The 23,885-nt window shown below is 33.2% G+C and overlaps 1 protein-coding gene across 1 annotated transcript in view; it reads right to left on the reverse strand.

The window, feature by feature from the left end:
* Positions 1-23,885, reverse strand: part of PPFIA2 (PTPRF interacting protein alpha 2) — a 499,294-nt gene that overhangs the window by 390,005 nt on the left and 85,404 nt on the right. The window contains 1 exon segment of the mRNA NM_001266465.1: positions 22,373-22,426. Coding sequence (NP_001253394.1) covers positions 22,373-22,426 — 54 coding nt within the window.

Consider the following 23,885-nt stretch of genomic DNA (forward strand, 5'->3'; position numbering starts at 1 on the left):
AAAGGGGAGTGGACATATAGGAATACAAATATTTACCTCAGTGTCTTCTGTGTTTTTTGACCAATGCAGTTTGTTATGGAAGGAAGGAGAGAAGGAATGAAAGAAGGAAGGGAGGGTGATGAAGGTTGGGGAAGGGAAGCTGGGAGAAAAGGAGGAAGGAAAAAAGTCCTAGTGTAAAGCAACAAAATAGCCCATAGACCCAGAAACAGAAAATCAAGATGATGACACTTTCAGGCAGAGATTTGAAATTAACAATTATGAATAATTTGAAGGAACTGGTGAAAAAAAAAAAGGTGGGGGGTAGAGTGTGTATAAACAAATGGGGAATTTCAACACAAATTTGGAAACTATAAATAGAATAATGAAATACAAATACTAGAAATTAAAAATTAATTGTCAGAGATTTAAACATTCCCTTAATTGGGCTTAGTAGCAGACTAGACATAGTAGAGGAAAGAATCAGTGAACTTGAAAATAGGTTAAAAGAAGTTATCCACACTGAAACATATTGAGAAAATGGAAAAACAGAAAACAGAGCATCTAAAAGCTATAAGACAGTATCAAATGGTCTTATATGCAAATATATTTTCCAAAAATAATGAGAAAAAAATCATATATTCAAAAAGTTCAGAGAATTCTAAGAATAAGAGGAAAAACATAACCAGGAAAATCATAGTAAAACAATTAATAATCAAATACGCCTGGGCACGGTGGCTCATGCCTGTATTCCCAGCACTTCGGGAGGTCGAGGCGGGCAGATAACAAGGTCAGGAGATCGAGATCATCCTGGCTAACACGGTGAAACCCCATCTCTACTAAAAATACAAAAAATTAGCTAAGTGTGGTAGAGAGCACCTGTAGTCCCAGCTACTCAGGAGGCTGAGGCAGGAACCCAGAAGGTGGAGCTTGCAGTGAGCTGGGATCACACCACTGCACTCCAGCCTGGGCGACAGAGCGAGACTCTGTCTCAAATATATATATATATATATATATATATATATATATTCTTGAAGACATCATCAAGAGAAAAAGAGGAACAATGATTAAAAATTAAAGGAGGCTTATTGTCAGAAGCATTGAAAGCTAGAAGACAAGGGAGCAACACTTAACCAAAAGGAAAAAAAAAAAAAAACTCTAGAATTCTATAAATATAGAAAATACTTTTATCCAGAATTACACAAAAATTATAATATCTCATGACTCATCATGATTTAGTAAAGGAGTAAGGTTAGTTCAACAACTGAAATCATTTTATATAATTCACTGGAAAAGAAAAATCACATTATTTTCTCAATCAATACAAAGCCAGAAAGACAAATTAATACAATTAAAATCAATTCATACACACACAAAAATATCTTTTAGCAAACTAGGAATAGAAAAGAACTTGCTCTGTTTAAAGGGGGAAAATTATTGAAATGAAACACAACAAAGTATAAAGTTTCACAGCTGACATGCATCTATGTAAAAAAAGCTATTAGAACTAATAAGTGTATACAGTAAGATTGCATGATACAAGGTTAATATAAAAAATCAATAGTAAGTCTACATACTATCAATAAAAACTGGAAATTAAAATATTAAAACAATTTTGAGAGAATTTTAAAAGACCTAAAGAAATGAGAGGATATTCCATATTCACGGATCAGGAGATTAAATATGGATAAGATATAAATTCTCCCAAAATTGATTTATATATCCAATGTAATCTCAGAGACTCTCATGCAGGGTTTTTTCTTTTTTGTTTATGTAGAAATTGACAAGCTAATTCTAAAATTTACTCAGAACGTGAATGGTTTTATTAAGTATAACAATAAGGAAAAATAAGAACAAAATTGTAGCTCTTTCAAGGATTAGTATAAAATTTCAGTAATCATGACTCTTTAATATTGGCATAAAGATAGACTTACAGATCAATGGAAAAGATGAGAGTCCAAAACAGACCAAAACATATATGGTCACTTGATTTTGGCAGAAGTACTATGGTAATTTAAGGAAGAAATGATAGTTTTTTTAAAGAAATAGAACTAGAACAATTGGATAGACATATGAGAAAAAATAAATATTTACATGCCATACACAAAAATTAATCATTCACAGATCATAGGTCTAACTGTCAGAGCTAAATTCATAGATTCTAAAAGAAAAAGCAGGAAAAAAATCTTTGTCACCTTTATTTAGAGAGAAATTTCTATATAGGCCTCAAAAACAAAGAAAAAAATAAATTGGACTTAATCAAAATTAAAATTGCTCTTTAAAGGCACTGTTAGAATAAATAAAAAGGCATGCAATAGGTTCAGATAAAATATTTGTAAAACACTTATCTGTTAATGGATTTGTCCACTTACTATACAAAAAAACTCTGTAACCTCCATAACAAGATTAAAACATAACTTTAATGGGCATATAGATAGCCAATAAATGCATGACCACATGTTCAATGTCATTACTTAACAAGAAATGGAAAGTACAAACTGAATAAGATATGACATATCCACTAAAATGAGTAAAATCAGGAGGGACAATACCAAGTGCTGATGAGGTTGTGGATCAATTTAGAATTCTCATACATTATTGTTGATGACGCAAATGACATTCCACGTTGGCAAACGGTATGCCATTTTCTTACAAAGTTAAATATACACTCATCGGAAAACATAGAACTACTTGTAAGTATCTGCTCAAGAGGTTTTAATATGTATTTGAATATTCAGAGCAGATTCGTTCATAATATCTGAAAATTAGAAATGGCCTTAATATCTATCAAAAGGCAGCTGGATAAACAAACTGTGGTATACGTATATAATAGAAAACTATTCAACCATAAAGAGGAACTATTTTATACTACTGATACATGCAAAACCATAGAAGAATCTTAAAAGCATTATGCTAAGTGAAATAAGTCATATTGTGTGAATCCTTTGATATAAAATTCCAGAATTGTCAAAACTATCATGACAAAAAGTAGATCAATGGTTGCTATGGTACTAGGGTCAGTATAGTCTGACTCAAAAGGGGCCCAGGGAAATTTTTAGGGCCATGGGAATGTTCCATATATTGATTGTCATGGTGGTTAAATTACTGTATACATTTTTCAAAACTAATCAAACTGTACTTTTTAAAATGTGGGTTGTACTCTTTCTCTATTGTACCTGAGTAAAAAAAATTAAATATATAGATAACTTGTACTATCAGCCTTTAACATGCCTTCTTTCTAAAGGATTTTCAAAAATAATTTGACTTTTTCTTGTTTTTTTCTTAAGGCTTTCAAATAAAATCCCTAATGCATAACAGCAAATCTACCATGTATAGACTTATATCCTATAGGAAATAAGAGAGAGAGACTATTCTTGAGCAGGGGAATGAAATTAAATGTATAATTTAGGGAGGTAAAACTAGACTAGTTATTCAGAAATGATTGCTGAGGTTGCAGGGTAGACAGGGGTTCAAGTTTAGAAACCTATGCAATATTTCTCAAATAATCAATTTTTTCCCTCTTTAATTCCAAGTGGAAGATTAAGAATCAAAAGAAACATTTGGTCTGAAGCCAGAGATTTTAGATTTAGCTACCTGCAGGGGAAGCTATGATTGTTCTTGACCACTGTAAAAATGTAGGTAGGGAGAGAGAGAAGCATATGGCCAAACACTGAATTTTAAGGCATGCTCACTGAATACAGTGGGAGAAAGGAGTCTCCAGGCAGAAACAGAACAGTTTTAATTGCTACAGAGAGGGCAAGAGAAGTGAAGAATGAAATTAGGCCACTGGATTCAATTATTACAGATACAGATATAATTTTCAAGCATTCTGTTTTAGATGGAGGTTAAAAATATTTTCACATAAAATGGAAGGAATCATAGTTGAGAGACCGTAGTAGGAGATATAATGTACTACTTTGAGGAATCTGGTTATATAGTAAATCTGTAGACCCCAATTGGGAGGATAATATAGTTTCATAAAAGGATCTTCAGCATAGGGGACATTCCAAAGCCGAGAGAGGGGAGTTAATGGAAGGGAAGGGACTGCTGGAGGGAAAAGGAGTATCTGAAGGTTTAAGTTCCCCAAGGAGCTGGGAGAGAAACGAGAGCAGTAACATGCATAAAAACCAAGAGAGATGGAAAAACTGTTTTAATCTATTAAGATATAAAACAGAGATTTATTCTCACTGCAGGCAGAAACATTAACAAAACATTTTTTTTTCAAAAAAATTGAGTAAATAGTTGAAGGTCAATGTAGCTGTATTATATTACACTTACATGACCAAAACTTAAACATGCTGTTTTCTTTTTGTCTTTTCTTTTCTTATTACACTCTCTTTCCCTCTGCTTAACACTTTCCCTCAAGGTCAGCTTCTGATGTAATGATTCAATACTGTGTTACTTCAGTGGTGTTATGACTGAAAGCCACAAGAGGCTTAAAGTCTTAATTATACTTACCAAAGGATTATCACAAATCCTCACGTAACAGTGAAATGAAAGTTGATTTTTACAGATGAGAAGACTGATGCTCTGTGACAATAAGTGGATTATCTAAAATCAAAGAGCTAATAAGTGATACAATTGGAATTAAACTCTTAGGTCATTTCTTAGGACTTCATTCCTATCTTACATAACCACAATATTCAAGAAATATTATCTGTTTTGTTCTTTCCCTTGGTATTATTGCCCTTTGAAGATAGCATCCCTTTGTGATTAATTCCAAAGAGGAGTTTCCACAGTTGACAGTTTTGACCAGTCAAAAGAAAACCAGTGATCTTAATTCCATTTCTGCCAATAACAAAATACAACCATAGGCAAGTTATGCTCTTTCTGAAACTTGATTTCTTTATTTGTAAAGTAAGGTATACAGTGACACAGTCTGTAAGGTCTTTTCTAGTTCTACATTTCTATGAGTCTAAAAGTGGGATGACGGTGAAAGACCAGCTCTACCTTGAGGATGAGCCAAATTTGAAATTGGCTATTTGTTTATAACCTTCTTTACTCTTCACTTGGATTTTACATATAAATCCTATTTTTAAAAAGTCATACTAGATAAAACGGCTACAAAATTTAAAACAGAATACCATTGAGGCTTTCAGCTTATGAAGCTATATAAAGCAGTGTGAACTAGAATTGTGGCGTTACAAAATTATCATTGGCAATTTGCTTCAGAATTACTTTTCTATCTCATCTTACATAGTAAACAAACAAACAAAAAACATAGAGACTAAAGACACAGAAATGTCAGAGAGCTACTCAGAATGTATTGCTAAGGAAAATTATCCCTAAAATATTAGGTAAAAAGCCCTGAATGCAGTCATTTGACCAATGAATCCTCATTTACTTAAAAATAAATCAGTTATATCAATTACCGTGGAGCAACAGAATGTGGTTCCCCACTTCCCCATCTTTCCTTCTATAATACAAGATTCATACATTTTCCTCCTGAGAGCTACTTATTTAGTGTCCTTTTTTGCACATTTTTCCTCTAATTTGCTTCAATGTTGGTTTGGTCTTAGGTTTCTCTCCTCCCCTCTTTCTACTCTCTCTCTGTAGATGGTCTCACTATTCCCATATCGTTACATATTATTTACATACTATTATCCCTGAAATTTACATCTCAATTCATATGAAGAATTTACACACACCAATCTAAAGAACATTTCCCTTTTCTTCCCACTCCCAACCTCACCCAAATCTCTTTCTTATGTTCCCTGTTTTGGTAAATGTTATGAGCATCTATCCAGTAGTTCCCCAGATTTAGGAGCCATCTTTAATTTTCCTCAATATACAAATCCAATCCATCAGCAAGTCCTCAATTCTAACTTCACAATATATCTCAACCCAATTTACTTCCCTACTGCTATGACCCTAAACCAAACTCCCACCATTTCTTACCTGAACTCCTGTATTAGACTAACCCTTTACCGCATTCTTTTTGCTTCAGTCCTTGTTCTATTTCACTTAATTTTTTAAGAGCAACCAGAATAATATTTTTAAAACATAAATCTTGCCATGTAATTCCCTCACATAAAACTCTCATATCACTTTCCACAGTACTTGGAATAAAATCCAGACTCCTACAGGACCTAGCATGATTAGCTGTTACCTCTCACTCCAATCCCATTTTATACCACTTTGCCTTTAGCTCACTACATTCTGTCACAGTTAGATCCTTTGTTCCTTGTCTTAGTATCCTAGTGGTGCTATAACAAATTACCACAAATTCCAGTACTGGATACCAGAAGTCCAAAACCAAGTTGCCAGTAGGTTTGTTTCCTTCTAAAAGCTCCAAAAGAGCATCTCTTCCATGTCTCTCTCCCAGGTTCTGGTGGTTGTTAGCAATCCTTGGCATTCCATTGATTGTAGAGGTGTCATTCCAATCTTTGTCTCCATTTCAGATGGTGTTCTCCTGCACCAGTCATTAGATTTAGGGCCCAACCTAAATCCAGGATGATTTCAAGATCTTTAACTAATTGCATCTATAAAAACCGTATTACCAAATAAGGTCACATTCTGAGGTTCTAGGTGGGTATGTATTTTAAGGGGACAATATTTAACTCACTGCACTTCTTCCATTTCATCTCCCTGATACTCAGATGGTCCATCTTCTGAAAATCACTTCCTCAGAGAAGTCTTCCTTGATTTCCTCCCTTTCTTAATAATAGCTCCCTGTTGTTTCCTTCACAATGCCAGCCAAACATGTATCATTTCAGTGGCATAGTTTGTATATATGTATATGAGAATACATACTAAATATAGATATGAGCAAACATATAAATATAGTAATATGTGTGTATAAGTGTATATACTTTGTGTTATCATCTAAGAATTTGGGAACATTTCTTCATCTAACTGTCATGGCATATACTCAAAAAAAGCTAGTAAGAAACAACTGGAGTATTCAAGGAATGGAAAAAAATAAAATCATCTGTAGAATAAACAGTACTAGCGAAGAAGAAAAAAATAAAAAAAAACTCTGTGAATTTAAAAATAATAAAAAATGAGAAAATAATGTAAATGTAAAGGAAAGATACAGAGTGATAACACCTTGTATTATGTAAGATGTTGAAAAAAATCTATTTTATACTGATTTTTTTTTCTTTAGGCTGAGAGATAGTAGTCCCAATACTAACAAATGTAAAAAAGCAAAACAGAATTATAAGTAAAAACTTCGAGACACTTAATCAATATTTTAAAAACCACTAACATAAAATCCTAACTAATTACCATCAATAATGTATGGATCTTGGTGATTTGTTTATAGAATTAAATTTCTGCACAGAAGAACAAAACAAAAAGAATTGCTTCATAAGTCTTCCTCCTAGCATGTTTTTCTGGCTATACAATGAGTATATAGACTTAGCATTTATGGAATAAACCCAACTATCACCTGAGGTCATATTCTGTGTATTGCTTAATTTAATTAACTAATTATAAAATAAACATGAGCTCAGAAGGAGACCCTAAGCTCCAGATCAGAAAGCAGCCACACCAGTACCTTAATTGCAGTCCATTAAACACTAAGCAGAGGATTCATCTAAGATGTTCCCAGACTTCTGACTCCCAGAAACTTAGATTGTTATTTTAAGTCATTAAGGTTGTGACAATTTGTTACACAGCAATAGAAAACTAATACACCTAATAAAACAACTTGGGAAGCTCTTCTTCTTTTTAATTGTCTGTTAGAGCTTTTAATAGGTGGTATAATTCCTTCCTTAAATGATTGTAGAATTCACTGGTGAAGACATCTGGTCCTGGAGTTTTCTTTGTGAGAGAAGATTTTTAATTGAGGATTTTCTTTCTTTTATGTGAAGTATCACCTGAGTTTTTTATTTCTTGAATTAACTTGGTCGAAGTGTGTTTTTCTAAGAATTTGTCCATTTCATCTATAATATTAGATTCATCAGTATAAATTCTGTTCAAAATATCATGTTTTTGATTGTCTGTAGGACCTATAGTGATATACTCTTACTGAGTTCTGCTATTGTTTATCTGCACCTTCTCACTTGTTTATTTGACCAATCCGCCAGAGAGTTGTCAATGTTAATTCCCCCCCGCGCCCCCGACCCCCTGCAAATCAACTTTTGGCTTTGTTTATCTTCTATATTAAATATTCCAATATATTTTATTAATTTCTGCTACTAACACCATTTTTTTTCTATATACTTTAGGTTTTATTTGCTCTTTTTTTTCCCCTAGGTTCTTAAGTGCTTATAAAATTGATTTTTAGCCTTTATTTTTTCTAATATATATTTTTTAAGCTATAAATTTCTCTCTAAGTTGGGCTTTAACTGCCTTCCACGTGTGTCAATATGTAGTATCTCAAAATGAATCCAAAATTTTTTTCTTACTTTTACTTGAATTATTTTGGCCAACGGGTTAATTAGAAGTGTCTATCTTGTTTTCCAAAACCTTTAGCACTTTTTTGTTATTATTTTTTAAATTTTCATTTGTAGTATTAATTTCTAGCTGAACTCTGCTGTTAAAAGAAAATGTATTCTGTATGATTTCAATTCTTTGACAATTATTGTGTTTTTCTGTATATGGCCTTCATTTGGTCAATCTGGGGAAATAAAGTAAGTGCTCTATATATATCACCGAAGCAAAGCTTATTTATCACATTGCTCAGATTATCATCTTTACAGACTTTATCTTCTAGTCCAATCAGAGCTGGGGAGAAGTAAGATAAAACAGTCTACCATGATTGAGGCTTTTCTGTTCTCCTTTTGATTCTGTTGATTTTCGTATTTATATTTTAAATGTATGTTGTTAGATGCATAAACATCAAAAATTTTTCTACCTACCTAGTACACTAACTTCAGTATTGAAAGTGCTCTTTTCCTATTTATTATTTTTTGAAAGACCATGTTTATTGACGGTAATGTAGCTAAGCAGGCTTATTTTAGTTAGTATTTTATGGCATACTTTTTCTATCATTTTAGTTTCAACCTTTATTTAATTCTCATATTTGTTCTCTCTTATCTGTTATTGTCTGTAGGATCTAGCTGTCTGTAGAGTCATATATCAGAATTTTTTTTGTAAATACACAGATTCAAAAACATTCTTGAATTTTATCTTGAATTGACCATTTTTTCTACTTATATTTAATGCAATTTCTTACATGCTTTTGTTTAAAAGTTAGAGTGATGATGTTGGTTATAATCAGTTTTTATTTAAATTCTTGAAATGTTAGAAAATGGTGATTTAAATTAGGTGAAATCCGGTATTTCTGGATAGGTATTTGAGGAATATTTATCCAGACTTCACCACTGCGTAATATGGCCATGTAACAAAGCTGCATTTGTACCCCCTAAATCTATAAGTCAAGAAAATAAATAAAAATAATTTTTGCGGGAGTTGACAATAGAAGAAAAATAGTCATTCATGTAGATTAGCCATTGTAATCTGTGATAAAGGAAAGAAAATATTTTAAAACTCGGATTTTCTATAAAAGACCTTACCACATGCTTCAATCAAAATATAAATTTTTTATGAGTAAAATATGAGTATCTAGAGAATTTGTTATATAAATGATTTAGTTACTTTCAGAGAACCTTGGTGAACTCTTTTGGTAAAATATTAAATATTTAATATATATACATTTAACTCCTCTTCCTATAATACTTATAAATCTTCTAAACGTATTTCAATAGCTTCAAATATCTCTTTGAAAAATAATTTAATAGCCTATCATAAAATCTTTAGGGCATATTCCTGTTATGTGGCATTCTTGAATCAACATAGATTTTAATTATAAGTAATAATTCTGCAGAATCTCAACTTTAATTTATTATGAATATACAATCAGATCCGTTTTTAAAGAGTCTGTAGTGGTTATAATTAATGTTAAGTGAAAAAAATGCATAATTCTCACGTTTTGCTGATTAATGTTTCCCTGACTGTAAACATTTGAAAAGACTGTCTAGTTACAGAAGAAAAGCTAGAACAAGTTATTTTCGTTCCAGATGAGTGTTCCTTAACACAGAGACACAGCTCCCCTGGGAAGGTTAATGCTGCTGCCAATCTTCTGGAGACCCAGGGAGGGGAAAGGGAAGAATCTCAAGCCAAAGAGGTGTGCAATTTCCTACAAAGCCAAAGTTTAATGCATACTAGTGACAGAACAGGGTTAGATCCTTGGAAAACTAGCTCATTTCTTATCTTGCCAAGAGAGATAGGATGCAGTACCAACTTATTGGGGTCCCTGGAGAAGCAACAGAAGTTACCCTGGACCTGTACATGTCCTGTTGCCTTGGGCTATCCTGGAGATTGGCCTTCAGACTCACCTTCTTAGAGAGCCATCTTCATTCTTTCTGGAATGACTAGGCAATCATCAAACCTAATCTGAGATTGAACAGGCTATTAGACTACACAGTCACAGGGAGGATGTTTGGGGTTCCCTAGAAAAAGTAAATAATTTTGAAAAAGGTTTCGAAGAATCAATTTTAATTTTACGTTCTAAATAAATGTGGCAATTAAATGCAAACTGATGTACCTTAAAGAAGTTGTAGTAGCTAGCTTTTGTAGTTGCTAAGGTCTGTAGAATTGAAGTACTTTTGGACCAAGAAAAGAAAGATCCTTGATTTACTTCCATTCATAATGAAGATCTTAATTTAATGCAAATTAGTTCTTTAAGACCTGGTTTAACATTTACCTCTCAAAACAAGTCTTCTAAAAATATAAAAATACCCCCCAAACCCAAATTATCATTATCATGATTATTTCTATATAATGCAAAATTAATCATTTATTTATGTACTCATTTTTACGCTTGTTAATCATGTGTTAAAAAGAAATGATTGCTGGCCATGTGTGGTGGCTCACGCCTGTAATCCCAGGGAGTGGGAGGCTGAGGCGGGCGGGTAACCTGAGGTCAGGAGTTCGAGACCAGTCTAACCAACATGGAGAAACCCCATCTCTACTAAAAATACAAAATTAGCTGGACATGGTGGCATATGCCTGTAGTCCCAGCTACTTGGGAGGCTGAGGCAGGAGAATCTCTTGAACCCAGGAGGCGGAGGTTGTGGTGAGCCTAGATCACACCATTGCACTCCAGCCCCGGCAACAAGAGCGAAACTCCATCTCAAAAAAAAAAAAAAAAAAAAGAAAAGAAAGAAAAGAAAAAAGAAATGATTGCTAACCAGTTAGAGTGCAGAAATTTAATAGTAAAGGGTCAGTATTTTTTATTTTCATAAAGTGCTAAGAACAGTACTAAGTATACAACAGGTATTACTAATATGCTTTCTCTATAAGCCTTTATCTTTACTTCATATTTTTCACATTTTAATGAGTAATTATATGTATAAAACTGTATTTATCCATCTGTTTTTTTTTCAGAAAAACATCTATCTTTGATTTAAAAAGTAAAAATAGTTTCACTTTATTGTGTTAGATGAGAACAGTCTAATTAGAAACCAGTCTCTAGTTAAGAACTTGAGATCAAGAAATCTGTTCTATTTTCTGTAGAAGAATATACGTGTGTGTGTATGTATATGTGCATACACATACATATATGATATATAAAAAGTTACTTATGTTTTTTATATGTTTAAGGGTTGTATATAAATGCCTTCCAACTTATATACAAAGAAATAAATATATGTCTAATAAACATAAATAGAAAAGGAAGGGAGAGAAAAAGAACAAAATACAAATATTTGCAATTTCTGTGGTTAAAATGATATTTCCATTTTGGACAAAACAATGGTATTTTGGGGAGCAAAAATACTTGAAGTAAAATAATTTATATTGTACTTTAACCAGGAAATTGAATATACATTAATATTTATTTTGTATATTTTGCCCTATTTCATTAACATTGATTTTACTTCACAAGTCTTTCTTTAAATACCTTTTTCTGTATGGATTAATTATAAATTAACAGTACATCAAAAGGAAACTTTATTTCTAACCAAGAGTTGTTTCATTACCCAGAGGTTCTCAAATAATTTGACAGATACAGCAAAAAAATAATTTCTAAACTGTTTTCTATCACATTAATCATCAGAATGATAAAGCAATATGTTAAGATATTTCCACAATGCTTCCCACATTTTTAACACGTAACACTCAATGTTATCATAAACTTAACTTTCAGGTCTTTCAGGTATTAGTTCGAAAGTTCCTATTTATTTGCTCATTTCTATATTTAACGTAATTTAAATTTTTGATTACAGCAAACTACATTTGCATGTGCCCTCTAAGTAGTTTGATTGTGTTGAAATATAGATGCTTAAGTAGTTCTAAACCATAGCAGTTACAGTGGTAAACATTTAGAGAGGACTCGCGTTTGCCAGGCAGGTTTGGAGCACTCTACATTGCTGGCTCATTAAATAGAACCACCATGTAAAAGATCCTGTTTTCATCATAATCACATGGCTTAAGAAATAAAGACACAAAGAAGAAAGCTAGTTTGCTCAAGGTTAAAAACAGCTATCAAAAGGTGGAGTCAAAAATCAAATTGAGGCTGACTTTCCTGAGTCCACACTCTACGCCACTACCTCTTATGCTGTTTTGCATGGATTACAAAAAATTGAAATCAAAGGTTTATATAAAATATGGTTTGCACGCAATATTGTACACTTTCTATAACTTTATTGACTTCTAATAAATTGTAGTCTGAACTGACTCTATGTGTACACTGACGCTAATTATTTTGGAAATTTTCCTAGCAGTTATCCTTTATCATCTTTGGGGGACATGCAAAATGTTAACCGTTCTACTTCACCACACCTCTCCAGAATGTTTATCCTAGTGTTCTGTGTGTTTTCTCTTTTATCTACTTTCTCCAATATCTTCCCCTCAGACTTTTTACTGTGCCTTTGAAACTCCTATTTTACAGAAAACAATCTTTCCTATTTCATCACTTTGTTGAAGGAGCCCATCATCACTTTACCTCAATGAAAATAGATTTAAATGGCTTCATAGGTTGTACCAATAGGATGCTTTTCCAAATTCCGCAGCTCACTTAACTTCAGAAAGTAGTGCTAACACCTTTCTTGAAAACCATTAGAATTTCCAACCCTTACGTCTCCATTCCAAAGTAGAACCATCTCTACTTTGGTGCTCACACCATCTGACTATTCCTCCTGTTACTCCTCCCCATCATTAATAACTAAAAATGGCATGGTCTTTTTAACATGTAAATGAGGTTAGCTAATGAAATGACTTCAATTCAAACAAGCAACTACAAACAAGCAACAAATCTCAAATAAGTAACACCTTCATTTTTCATCAATCTCGTCATTAAACATGCTTTGTCATATAGTCCCTCTACTTGTCTGGACTTCAGCTTGAGCAGATTCATAACTTTTTAGTCACGTAGAGTTGCAAGAATGAATCTCAATGTGGATATCCAGACCATTTTCGAGTTCAGAATGCCCAGTACAGCCCACCACCAAAATTTAAGTTACATATTTAACACAGAGCTTTTCTGATCACTCCACCTTGAACTACTGGAAAAGAGGAAGATGATCCACTTTTTCACCTGTATTCTGTCTGATTCGTAGGTCTTTCTTCTAGGTTGGGGCAGGGATATGAAAATGCATTACAGAAAAAAAGGCAAAGTTTTATAAGACTGGTAACTTCTATGTTCCAGGTGCCAAAATACTGGACTTCTAAATTGGGAATCATTAAAAGATTCTTTGGAGGTCGTCCCATGGGGATAGCCCATGCTACACAGATCATTGACATAGGCAATTGCTATTTGCTTTCTGACTAACCATTTGCCTCCCACCACCTCCTCACATTTCAGTTTATATTCTTGGCAGAACAGCTGACATCCTATTAATTCTTAATACTGGATCCCATTACCCTAGCAGGCAGTCATCATATAAAGGGTTCTATTATCCTTCTACTTCATCAATCTGGCACATGGGAAGCTCATGTACCTCTGACACACCAAATTCTTGTTGTAAAGACCACTTTTACTGCTATTCTTTCTCATTGGCCTAATTTAGATTAGCTTAACCAGACTTCTACCTCCCAAATTTATTGGAGAAGCAGCAAACATCAGATTCAGTGGCCACACATGTCTGCAAACTCCAAGGAATGCACATTCATTTATTTCTTCCCTTACCTTACATCTAACTCATGGAAGTACTTGATGATATACTGCTGAAAAAATATCAAAATACAAAAACACCACTGCTTCTTTCTATGAGTCATTGCCTTGGGTCCACCCTCATTTGGCTAAGGAGAAGCACACACTTCTCTCCACAGAGTAAAAACCCTGCAGTACTCCCTACCAGCTCACAGCTCTCTGCTAATGAGTCATCTGGTCTTCTCTAAGAGAGGATAATGGTGGTGATTCATAGTGGCAGGACTGATGCTGCCATTATTACAAGTCTGTGGTGAATATGTCTAACACTTTTCCGAAGAATGCGGGGATACTTATCATCAATGGCACTATGTTTTGGGGCTTTAAGGAAAATTTTGATTCAACAATGGAAACCTCGTTTCACATTTTTTAACTCCTGCATTTTTGGAAGTTTTCAATTACTGGTTCACACTATTACAATCTGAGACCTGTTATCATCATAATTCTTGTTTAATTTATGTTGATTAAATATTTATTGAAGGCATACTGTGTGCCAGCATTGGTGGTCCAGCAGTAAACCAGACAGAAATGTCTGCTCTCATAGGGTTTCTATTCCGACGATGTTAAACAACGTAACTAAGACATATGGCATTCGAAATATGTCCCTTTGATTTTCTTTACTATTATTTCTTCCAGTGGACAAAACTTAAGGTTTCTTTGGGTCCTATTTCTTTCCCTACCATAAAATTCTATTGATACTGGTTTTGTATGTTTTTTTCATTTGCTATTGTCATTCTTACTACCACTACTATAGTCTGAAGTTCACCTTTGTAATTTTATTCTGGAATTATTATAATAACCTCAATCTCTTTCCCCATGCGGTATGCTGCTACAGTTATCATTGTGAGCACACAAATATGTCCATGTAAATCATGTGCTCATGAATATTTGTTCTAATTCATTCATTCAACCAATAGTTATTGAGAAACTCATATGCCAAGTATTATAAATCTTTATTCTATAATAGTGAAAGAAAGAGACGAGGCCTGCAACTATGTAAAGTTTATATTCTAGTAGAAAAATATAAACAATAATCCTATAGGGTCAGAAAAAATAATATTGGGTGTTCATGGAAAACTCTGTTAAAGTGACAATGAAACAAAGACCTAAAGAAAGTGAGGCAGTAAGCCATGAGGATATCTGAGGTGAGAGCATGGCACAAAGAAGGAAAAATGGCAAATGTAATGTCCCTTACCGGTAATAAACTTGCCTGGGTAAAGGGACAGCAAAATGGCTAGTGCAGCCTAAGTGGATGAGCTATGGAGAAAAAGGTAGAAGGTGAGTTCCTAGAATCATCACAAGGGAAGGAAGTAATTAAGAGTCTCGGAAACCACTCCATAGGCTTTGGGAATTTTATTGCGATAGCAAGTTAACACAGCTTTAAGGCTAAATGTAACATGCCAATTTACATTTCACAAAACCTGTCCTTCTTGGTTCATAGAGACTGGACAGGTGAGAAAGAATGGTGGCTGTAAACACAGTGGTAGTTTTGGAGGATTCTAAATAAGTTGTGAAGACAGGCCCACATTATGGCTTTCAGTGTTTGGCTTTTGAGAAGGGTAGCATGAAGTAGCCCTTAACTGAGAGGGGGAAAATGGCAGGAGGTTTGTAGGAGTGATAGAGGGAATCAGAGTTCAATTTTTAATTTGTTATGTTTTAAATTCCTTCCAGATATACAAGTGGACATGTCAAATGTTTAGTCATATACACAAATCTGAAGTTCAAGGGAATGATGTAACCTAGAAATATAAATTTTTCAGTTATCATTATTTAAGTAGCACTTAAACTGTGAAACAGATTGGGCCATCAAGGGCCTGAATGTAGATAGAAAACATTGCAGGGGCCACAAAAAAAGATTCATCCAACACTGGCCTCCTGGTTCCTTAATATCATCAATTCCAATGAGCTTCAGTCCCTCTTTACATCATCACCCACGTCTATGACCACAATCTGGAGTTTATTAGTACCTGGAAATATTTTGGTTCTGAAATGCTTAAACCAAGCACACAGGTAATGACAAAACACACTCAAATCTTCTCTCTTTAAGATAACTGTGCCTCAACTTCATCTCCTCTATTGGCTATTGCTTCCTCTGACTTCCTGCATAACAAAGCTCTTAAAATAGTTTTCTACAGTCACTGAATACAGTTGTTAGTCTTCCATTTAATCTCTCAGGCCCCTGGAAATTTGATTCTACCTAAATTACTCTACTACAATTACTCTCACCAAGATCATTTCTTCTTGTTAAATACAACATAGTTTTTGAACTCTCAACATCATGAAACTGCTAATATCCCTCTTGTCATCCTCTCTTTAACTTGGCATTGATGATTCTCACATTTCTGGTATTCCATCCTTGGACCCATCTCTGTTTTGTCTTTTCTGAGGCACATTTTTCTCTGACCTTTACTTAAGTGCTTTTCTTTCTCAAGCTTTATTCTGAACTCTCTTATCTTCTAACTCTATATACATGTTTTTTGGGAGGATGATGTCATCAACTCCAACAGCTTTAATTAAGTCTTCTACATGTCCAAATAAACAGCTTTAAATGAGATCTCACCTTTAAATTTCCAAATCATTCATATATTCCCAACTCAGTTAGCTCAACTTAACATGTCTAAAACTGAATCCCTCATTTCTCCCTTGAAAATGCTCTATCTCGTTGGTTTCTTGTCATGATGAATGGTACCTTCATCCACTCAATAGCCAAAGCAGAAAGTTCCAATATCAGCCTTGACTTCTCAATAGGCCTCAGTCTGCTTCCAAACAACCACCTATTCTTGTATGTTCACCATGTTCTCAATATCTCATGAGTCAACCCATTCTTCTCCATTCTTGTTGTCACCTTATAGGCTTTTATTAATCATCTAATTTAAAAAAAAATAATGTTGAGTTTCTCCTGTGATATTGCCCTCAGTTATTGTTATAATCTAGGAAAATAGACCAAAAAAGTCACCATGATCATTTTCATCACTATCCTTTGGATGAATGACTGCAAGTCTTTTCATAGGTCTCTTTGCTTTAGTCTTTTCTCTAATTCACTCTCCAACAGATAACAATAAAATGTTTCTTAAGGGAAGATATCATTGACTCTTCTGTTTAAAGACTTTACTGCTTCCCTTTGGTCTTTAGTATAAAGTACAAATTCCTTGCATGTAATTTATCATATTCTTGCCCAGGCTTAACTTTCTAGCTTTCTATCTCACCTTTATCTGCCATGCCCAGGTTATTTTATACTTTACTACATGATATTATTTTCTCATTTTTTTAACCTATGCAGATGCTGTTTCCTCTGCTTAATATACCACGGTCCCCCCAAAACTTGGCAAACTTCAACTCATCCTACAATTGGCAAGAAAGAAATGATTTTCTTCTATTTGCCTTGCTTGTTTCTCAAGTCCCTTTCCATTCCCATCAAAGGGATTATGTGGTACTCTTACTTGCCTTCATCTCATCTTGTGCTTACATGAAATTATAATTGGTTTTTGCCAAACTATCCATTCAAGTATATTGTAAAATTCTGAAATCACTGTGTATTGTTTATCACAGTGTCTCCAAAACCTAACCAAATGCTATAGTATAGCCTAGCACATGGTGTATACTCAAATACATATTGAATTTGAAATAAACAAACAGGAAAATAAAAGGAAGTAATATAACAATATAAGGTTCAAGTTGAAAGAATTTAAATTAGGACACAATTCAGATTAATATTATTTTATCATCTTATCTGAAGTAAATGAGTAGAACATTGTCACTTTTGAATAATCAAATTAAGATCAGTTTTGTAGATGTTTAAACTCTAAGACCATTTACAATTTAAAATACATATAACTTGGTCTAAACAGCACCCTCAGAAAATTGAAATTGTTTTAAATTCTGTGGTGTGTTTATCCAAACTGCTAAGGACCATCAGGAAGACAATTAAAATGAGAACAGAAAGTACAATTCTGTTTCCTCAGTGGGGAAAAAAAAACCTAATAGAGCTTAAGAATGTTCAGGACAGTGTGTATATTAAACCCAAGGATATGAATTAGATGGGTAATCACTTATTCACCACACTCTAGAAATAAAGAGAACCATTAGCATTTAGGAAAAAAAAAACAAACTTAGAATATTTAAAAGTATTAAGTTCTGCAGGGAATAAAATGCATAGATCTTATTATTCCAAAGTAATAAATAGAAAGAAAACAAGGAAGAAACTGAATATCTTCAGTGGTATTCTTGCTATAATTACTACATGAGACAATGAAGTACATTTAATTTAAATCCTGATAATAACATTTTGTAAAATACAATTGAAACATCTTCACATTTGACAAATGTATGTTACAATGAAACATGCTCTGGAATGTCTCATGTAGTCTCTTTATTAGATTTTTGTCAATATCGGCCCTTAAAAGACATCAGAAATAATAATAAAGTAAATAGCTACTTAACAATCAAAATATTTTCCTAAACCAAATTGCAAAGAGAAACACATCTCATTGTGTATATACAGACTCTGCTTGAGTCTGTTACCACTAAACTTAACTCGTATGGCCAAGCTGATCCACTAAATCCTATCTATTGACTTATACCTAGTCCACAGTCTACAAAGAATTCTGGCACTAGGGCAGGGGTTGTCTTAAAAATTACACCTCTCTCCTACTGGCTCATGGGTTCAACACAGGAAGGGATCTTTCACACTGCTGGTTACACACTGACCTGACATCCACAGGCTCCAGATAGCAGGTTCATGCTTTACAGATATATAACAGAGTTCATGCATTGGATCCCAGTACTTCAGTATCCAAAGTCCTCTTGGACTGTAGCAGAGATGGATATATTTACCCTGGCCTTACCAGGGGTTGTCTGACAATGTGGGGCACTTTGAGTCTACAATTCCCAGGTTTTTTACATTTTAATATTGTTCATATTTAAAACACCAAAGACTATACAAAGTGGTATATTTACAAAGCACTATTTAATTTAATAATGAATTTTACACTTTCAATTTTGATTATCTAGTTTCTTTTCCTTTGTACTTCTATGTAAATGAATTATATGCCTGTACACTAGAGGTTAATCTGCGATCCAGTGTTTATGAATGGGAAACATATGTCATAATATAGAATATCTTTTGATGTAATTTTCAAAGACAGTTTTAAGTTAATATTTAACAGACACTATTTTTTCTCCAGTGATAAAAGCATTTATTATCTAAGATAATTATGTGATTTGGAAAAATCTACAAGTTGTGTTTGCTGCTACAATTCATTTCCAGTTTCTGAATTAAAATCCTTTTCAGAAACAGGCCATTGTAAAATTTTGAATCACCCTTGAAAATCATGAATGAGTAGTTTTCTTTTTCTTTATTAACATTAAAACTGAGACTACCTGAATTTTCAGTAAAATCTATTTAACACTTATTGTTAAAAATATTAATGCAAAATTCTCCTAGAGTTCTCAAATTTATTCTTACCAGATATGCAAATTTACTTATAATGACATTTGCAAATTTAACACAACCTTCTATATATACCTTACCATTTGAAATAACAAACTCCACTCTGTTTTCTACTGCTTCAGAAATAACATTTGTGTGGACCCACAGCAAAATTTGCAATTTTAAATATACCATTAACATTTCAAGATACCTCTGAGATTTCTATTACACTGGCAAAGAAATTACTCGACAGCTATGCATCCTTATGAGAGATAATTCACTCAGTACTTGATGTATTCTGTTCAATAAATGAAAAAATAAAAGACTTTGAATTTCTTACCAATGAAAACATCACCATAGAATGGTTTCTACAAAAAGCATAGCTTTTGAAGTAGACAACAGTATTTTGACGATCTACTAAAATGACATTTTTTAAAGAAAGGAAAAAATATACTTTGGGAGGCTGAGGCAGGCAGATCACTTGAAGTCAGGAGTTTGAGACCAGCCTGACCAACACGGTGAAACTCTGCATCTACTAGAAATACAAAAATTAGTCAGACATGGTGACGCATGCCTGTGATCTCAGCTACTCACTAGGCTGAGGCAGGAGAACTCTTTGAACCCAAAAGGCAGAGGCTGCAGTGAGTCGAGATCATGCCACTGCACTCCCATCTGGATGACAGACAGAATGAGACTCTGTCTCAAAAATTATTTTTTTTAATTTTAAAAAGGAAAAAATAATTTTAAAAACTTGAAATTGATTTAGATTATGTATAATTTAATCTGACTTTCAGTTTTCTAACTTGGAGGCAAAAACAATAGCTTCATTCATAGCTTTACTCTTAAATGATTGAAGTAACCCTAGATACTATTGAGCCAAATACCTAGATACCTTAGATATTTAGGGCTAAAGAAAATGACTGTTACATAGGTCCCGGCAGTATGTTCCAGATAGCTCCTTAACAATGGGAGACACTAAATTAATGTGTAGTAATGAACCCCTAGATTGCCTAAGCCCTTATGTACTCTGAAACTTTCAATTTTTCCACTCTACAAAATGTTATAAAATAAGCACAATCATTGAAACTTCAGAAAACATAAGTATAAAATAATCATCATGGTATAGCACAGCCAAGAAAGAACTCCTATCTTCTTCACAGTATTATAAGTTGTTTTAAAAGGAAAAAAAATCTGTCTATCTATCTATCTATCTATCTATCTATCTATCTATCTATCTATCTATGTATACATATAGATATATAGATTGATATACTATACATACATATATATATATAGAGAGAGAGATAAAGTTGTATAACTCATGCCTATTCACTTTTATTTATTGGGAATGACATTGATGTGGTTTGCCTTCAGGATACCATTTTTCCTTTCTGTGACCTTTATTTTCTCCCTGCAAAAGGATTCCTTCAACAACCAGGCCACATACTCATTCAATCTTTCATGTTTAGAAACATGCTTTCTTAGAGGGTGTGACACACTAATTTATTTTACCATGTAAATAATGGATAAGATCTTTATCAGTACTTGCAGAAGACAGATATTTCATTTTGCTTCGAACAAGGGACAAATCCTTTGAAAATTGACTAATCTCTTAACTGTAGAATTCTTCCAGGAATCAGTGAACAGTTGAGGGAAGTATTCTGAAGGTAGTAGATCTACTTTTCTGATGTAAGCTGAATTTTATGGACAAGCACCGTGCAAGGCAGAAGGGTAAAATTACATCACCTAAGCTCTCACCTACAATACTTCAGTAAAAGACTGGCCATTAATCCTGTCAATATACTTTCCGGGTTGACTTATATGAAATCTTGCCTTACATTGTAATGTAATAGGTCCAGGGGATAAATATAAGCAGCTGTCTGCAGCCAATATATTTTTCCACATAAATACTTACAATAAAAATAAAAAGAAGGAAAAGGACTATAATATGTTTTTTAGCCATACTTTAGGAGCAACTTGATGAAAATTAGATAACACCATGAGACACATGAGAGTGAGACAGGAGAGAAAGAGCTACAACTGAAAGTTATCTCTTTAACAACTCACTGGCATTTTAATGGAGTTAAAGTACTTCACCTACATGCCTATGTGAAGAATAGCTAAAAAAATGATAATACTGAGTTCTGTATGTTCCTCATTAAATTTCATTTTGCTAAATAAAAAACAAGTAATGATAAAAAGTATTCATTGACTATTTGTTGATATAAGTTGAATTTGGCTCATTACTTTACATATACTCTTTGAATTTATTTTGCATCTCAAGCATGAAGTCATAGGGATGTCATCTCTATCAGTGTTTTCTGAAATCAGACATCACAGAAAGGACTAAGATGTTCCAATAATAGAACATCAAGCTTTTGTTACTGCTTATAAATTATAATTCATAGAAACTTTAGACCACTTTATAAATTTTAATTTCCTGGAAGCTTCCTGAATTAAGTAGAAAAGAACAATATTGAGTCAATACTATTTATCACATGGACATAATTTTTCTCAGTAACTAGAAAAGATATTACAACTCAAATATTATACTCATATTTAGAATAATAAACTCTCCAATTAGTGTAGCCTATTAGTAGAACGTAAATTATAGAGATATTCTAATAAAGATTTTATTCCTATTTTTAAAACCAATAAATTGAGATAAACTTTTATGAGTTGTTAAAACTTTTTAAAACACCAGACCACACCTCAAAGCAATTTCGTACTTCTGTTATTAGTTACTATAATAGTCATATTTCTAAAAAGTACCTGTATGTGACAAATAATATACAAGCAATCGACTGATGACCTGGTGTGTACACAATTCAATTCGTCAACGGTTAAATTTAATGAAGAATCTAACTTACCGGTGGATCAGCCCCCTTAGAACCAGCCAGCCCTCCTGTTAAGGATTCGATATCCTGAAAAGGGGAGAGGTGTTGATTGTAAAATGCTACTCAACAGCATGAAGAATCCCCCAATCCCACAGTGTAATAATTTATTTAGCTGCAAAGTTAGGGCACGTCAGCTTTTTTTTTTTTTTTTTGCAATCTTGGACACTGTAATACTATACAAATAGTCTACATCTAAAGATCTAGATATTCTCTCCAACTCTGAACAGTCTATAAAAAGAAAAACATATAAACAGATATTTTTGAAATATGCAGATGTTTCATCTTTGAAGAGCTGAAGTGAGAGCAGAAAAAAGAAAATTTAAGAAAACTTCAGTATAACGTATTATTTTCAAAAATATTAAACCCATGGAAAATGTTTAACCTAAAAAAAATTTTAAATATTTTCTTTTAATTTTTATGAATACATAATAGTTGTACATATTTATGACATACATATGATATTTTGATGCAAGTATTTGATGTCTAATAATCAAATTTAGGTCCATCGCTTCAAACATTTATCATTTCATTGTTTTGGAAACATTCCAAATATACTCTTCTAGCTATTGTGAAATACACAATAAATTATTGTTAACAATAGTCACCCGATTGTGCTACTGAATATTAGATCTTATTCATTTTATCTAACTGTAGATAAAAATATTAACCAAATCTTATTTTTTCACCCCCTCCCGACTAGCCTTCCCAGTCTGTGGTAACCACCATTCTATTCACCACCTCCATGAGATCTTTTTTTTATAGTTCTCACATGTAAGTAAGAACAGGTGACATTTATCTTTCTGTGCCTGACTGATTTTACCTAATATTCTCCAGGATCATCCATGTTGTTGCAAATTTAAAAAATTATAACTATGGTCTAGTCTATTTCTACACATAGAATATAAAAATATAAAGAGATTGATTTTTAATCTCTAATAGGTAACCAGAGAAGGTAATGCTTGAGTAATGACTATAGTTGTTAAATTTATAAATGGAGAAATAGGGGACAGTGTGATAAGCTGTAGAGGCTGTGACCTGTTTATGGGAACAATTAAACCTCAGCCTTATCAGTTCTATGGCTTTGGTTCCAGGGTTATTAATGGTTATATGACTTATTCAAAAGAAGTTGCAATTCTAGGTTTTAAAGTAAAATCACCCAGATTTTTAGTGTTTGCAACTGATTTAAGTTGTAAACCATCCCCCATTTCTCCCAAATGACAAAACACAACTCTCTGCTAAAAGGATGCTGGAAAGGAATTTTGGGTTAAATTGAATGGTTACACTTTTTGGCTAAAGATGTTTTCTTATGACTCTGATCACCTCTTATCTGTTTGCATCTAGTTGGAAAGACAGGGATGAAGAAGGGGGAAATATAGTTGCATTAAGAAAGCAAAGAAGAAGGATAATTAAGTCCTGAATGAAGTGACAGAAATTTAAATGCCTATGATGAGGAAAAAGGCCAATACTTGGATATCATTAAGACGAC

Source organism: Macaca mulatta, chromosome 11 (genome assembly GCF_049350105.2).
Source record: "Macaca mulatta isolate MMU2019108-1 chromosome 11, T2T-MMU8v2.0, whole genome shotgun sequence".
In the NCBI taxonomy this organism is placed as follows: Eukaryota; Metazoa; Chordata; class Mammalia; order Primates; family Cercopithecidae; genus Macaca; species Macaca mulatta.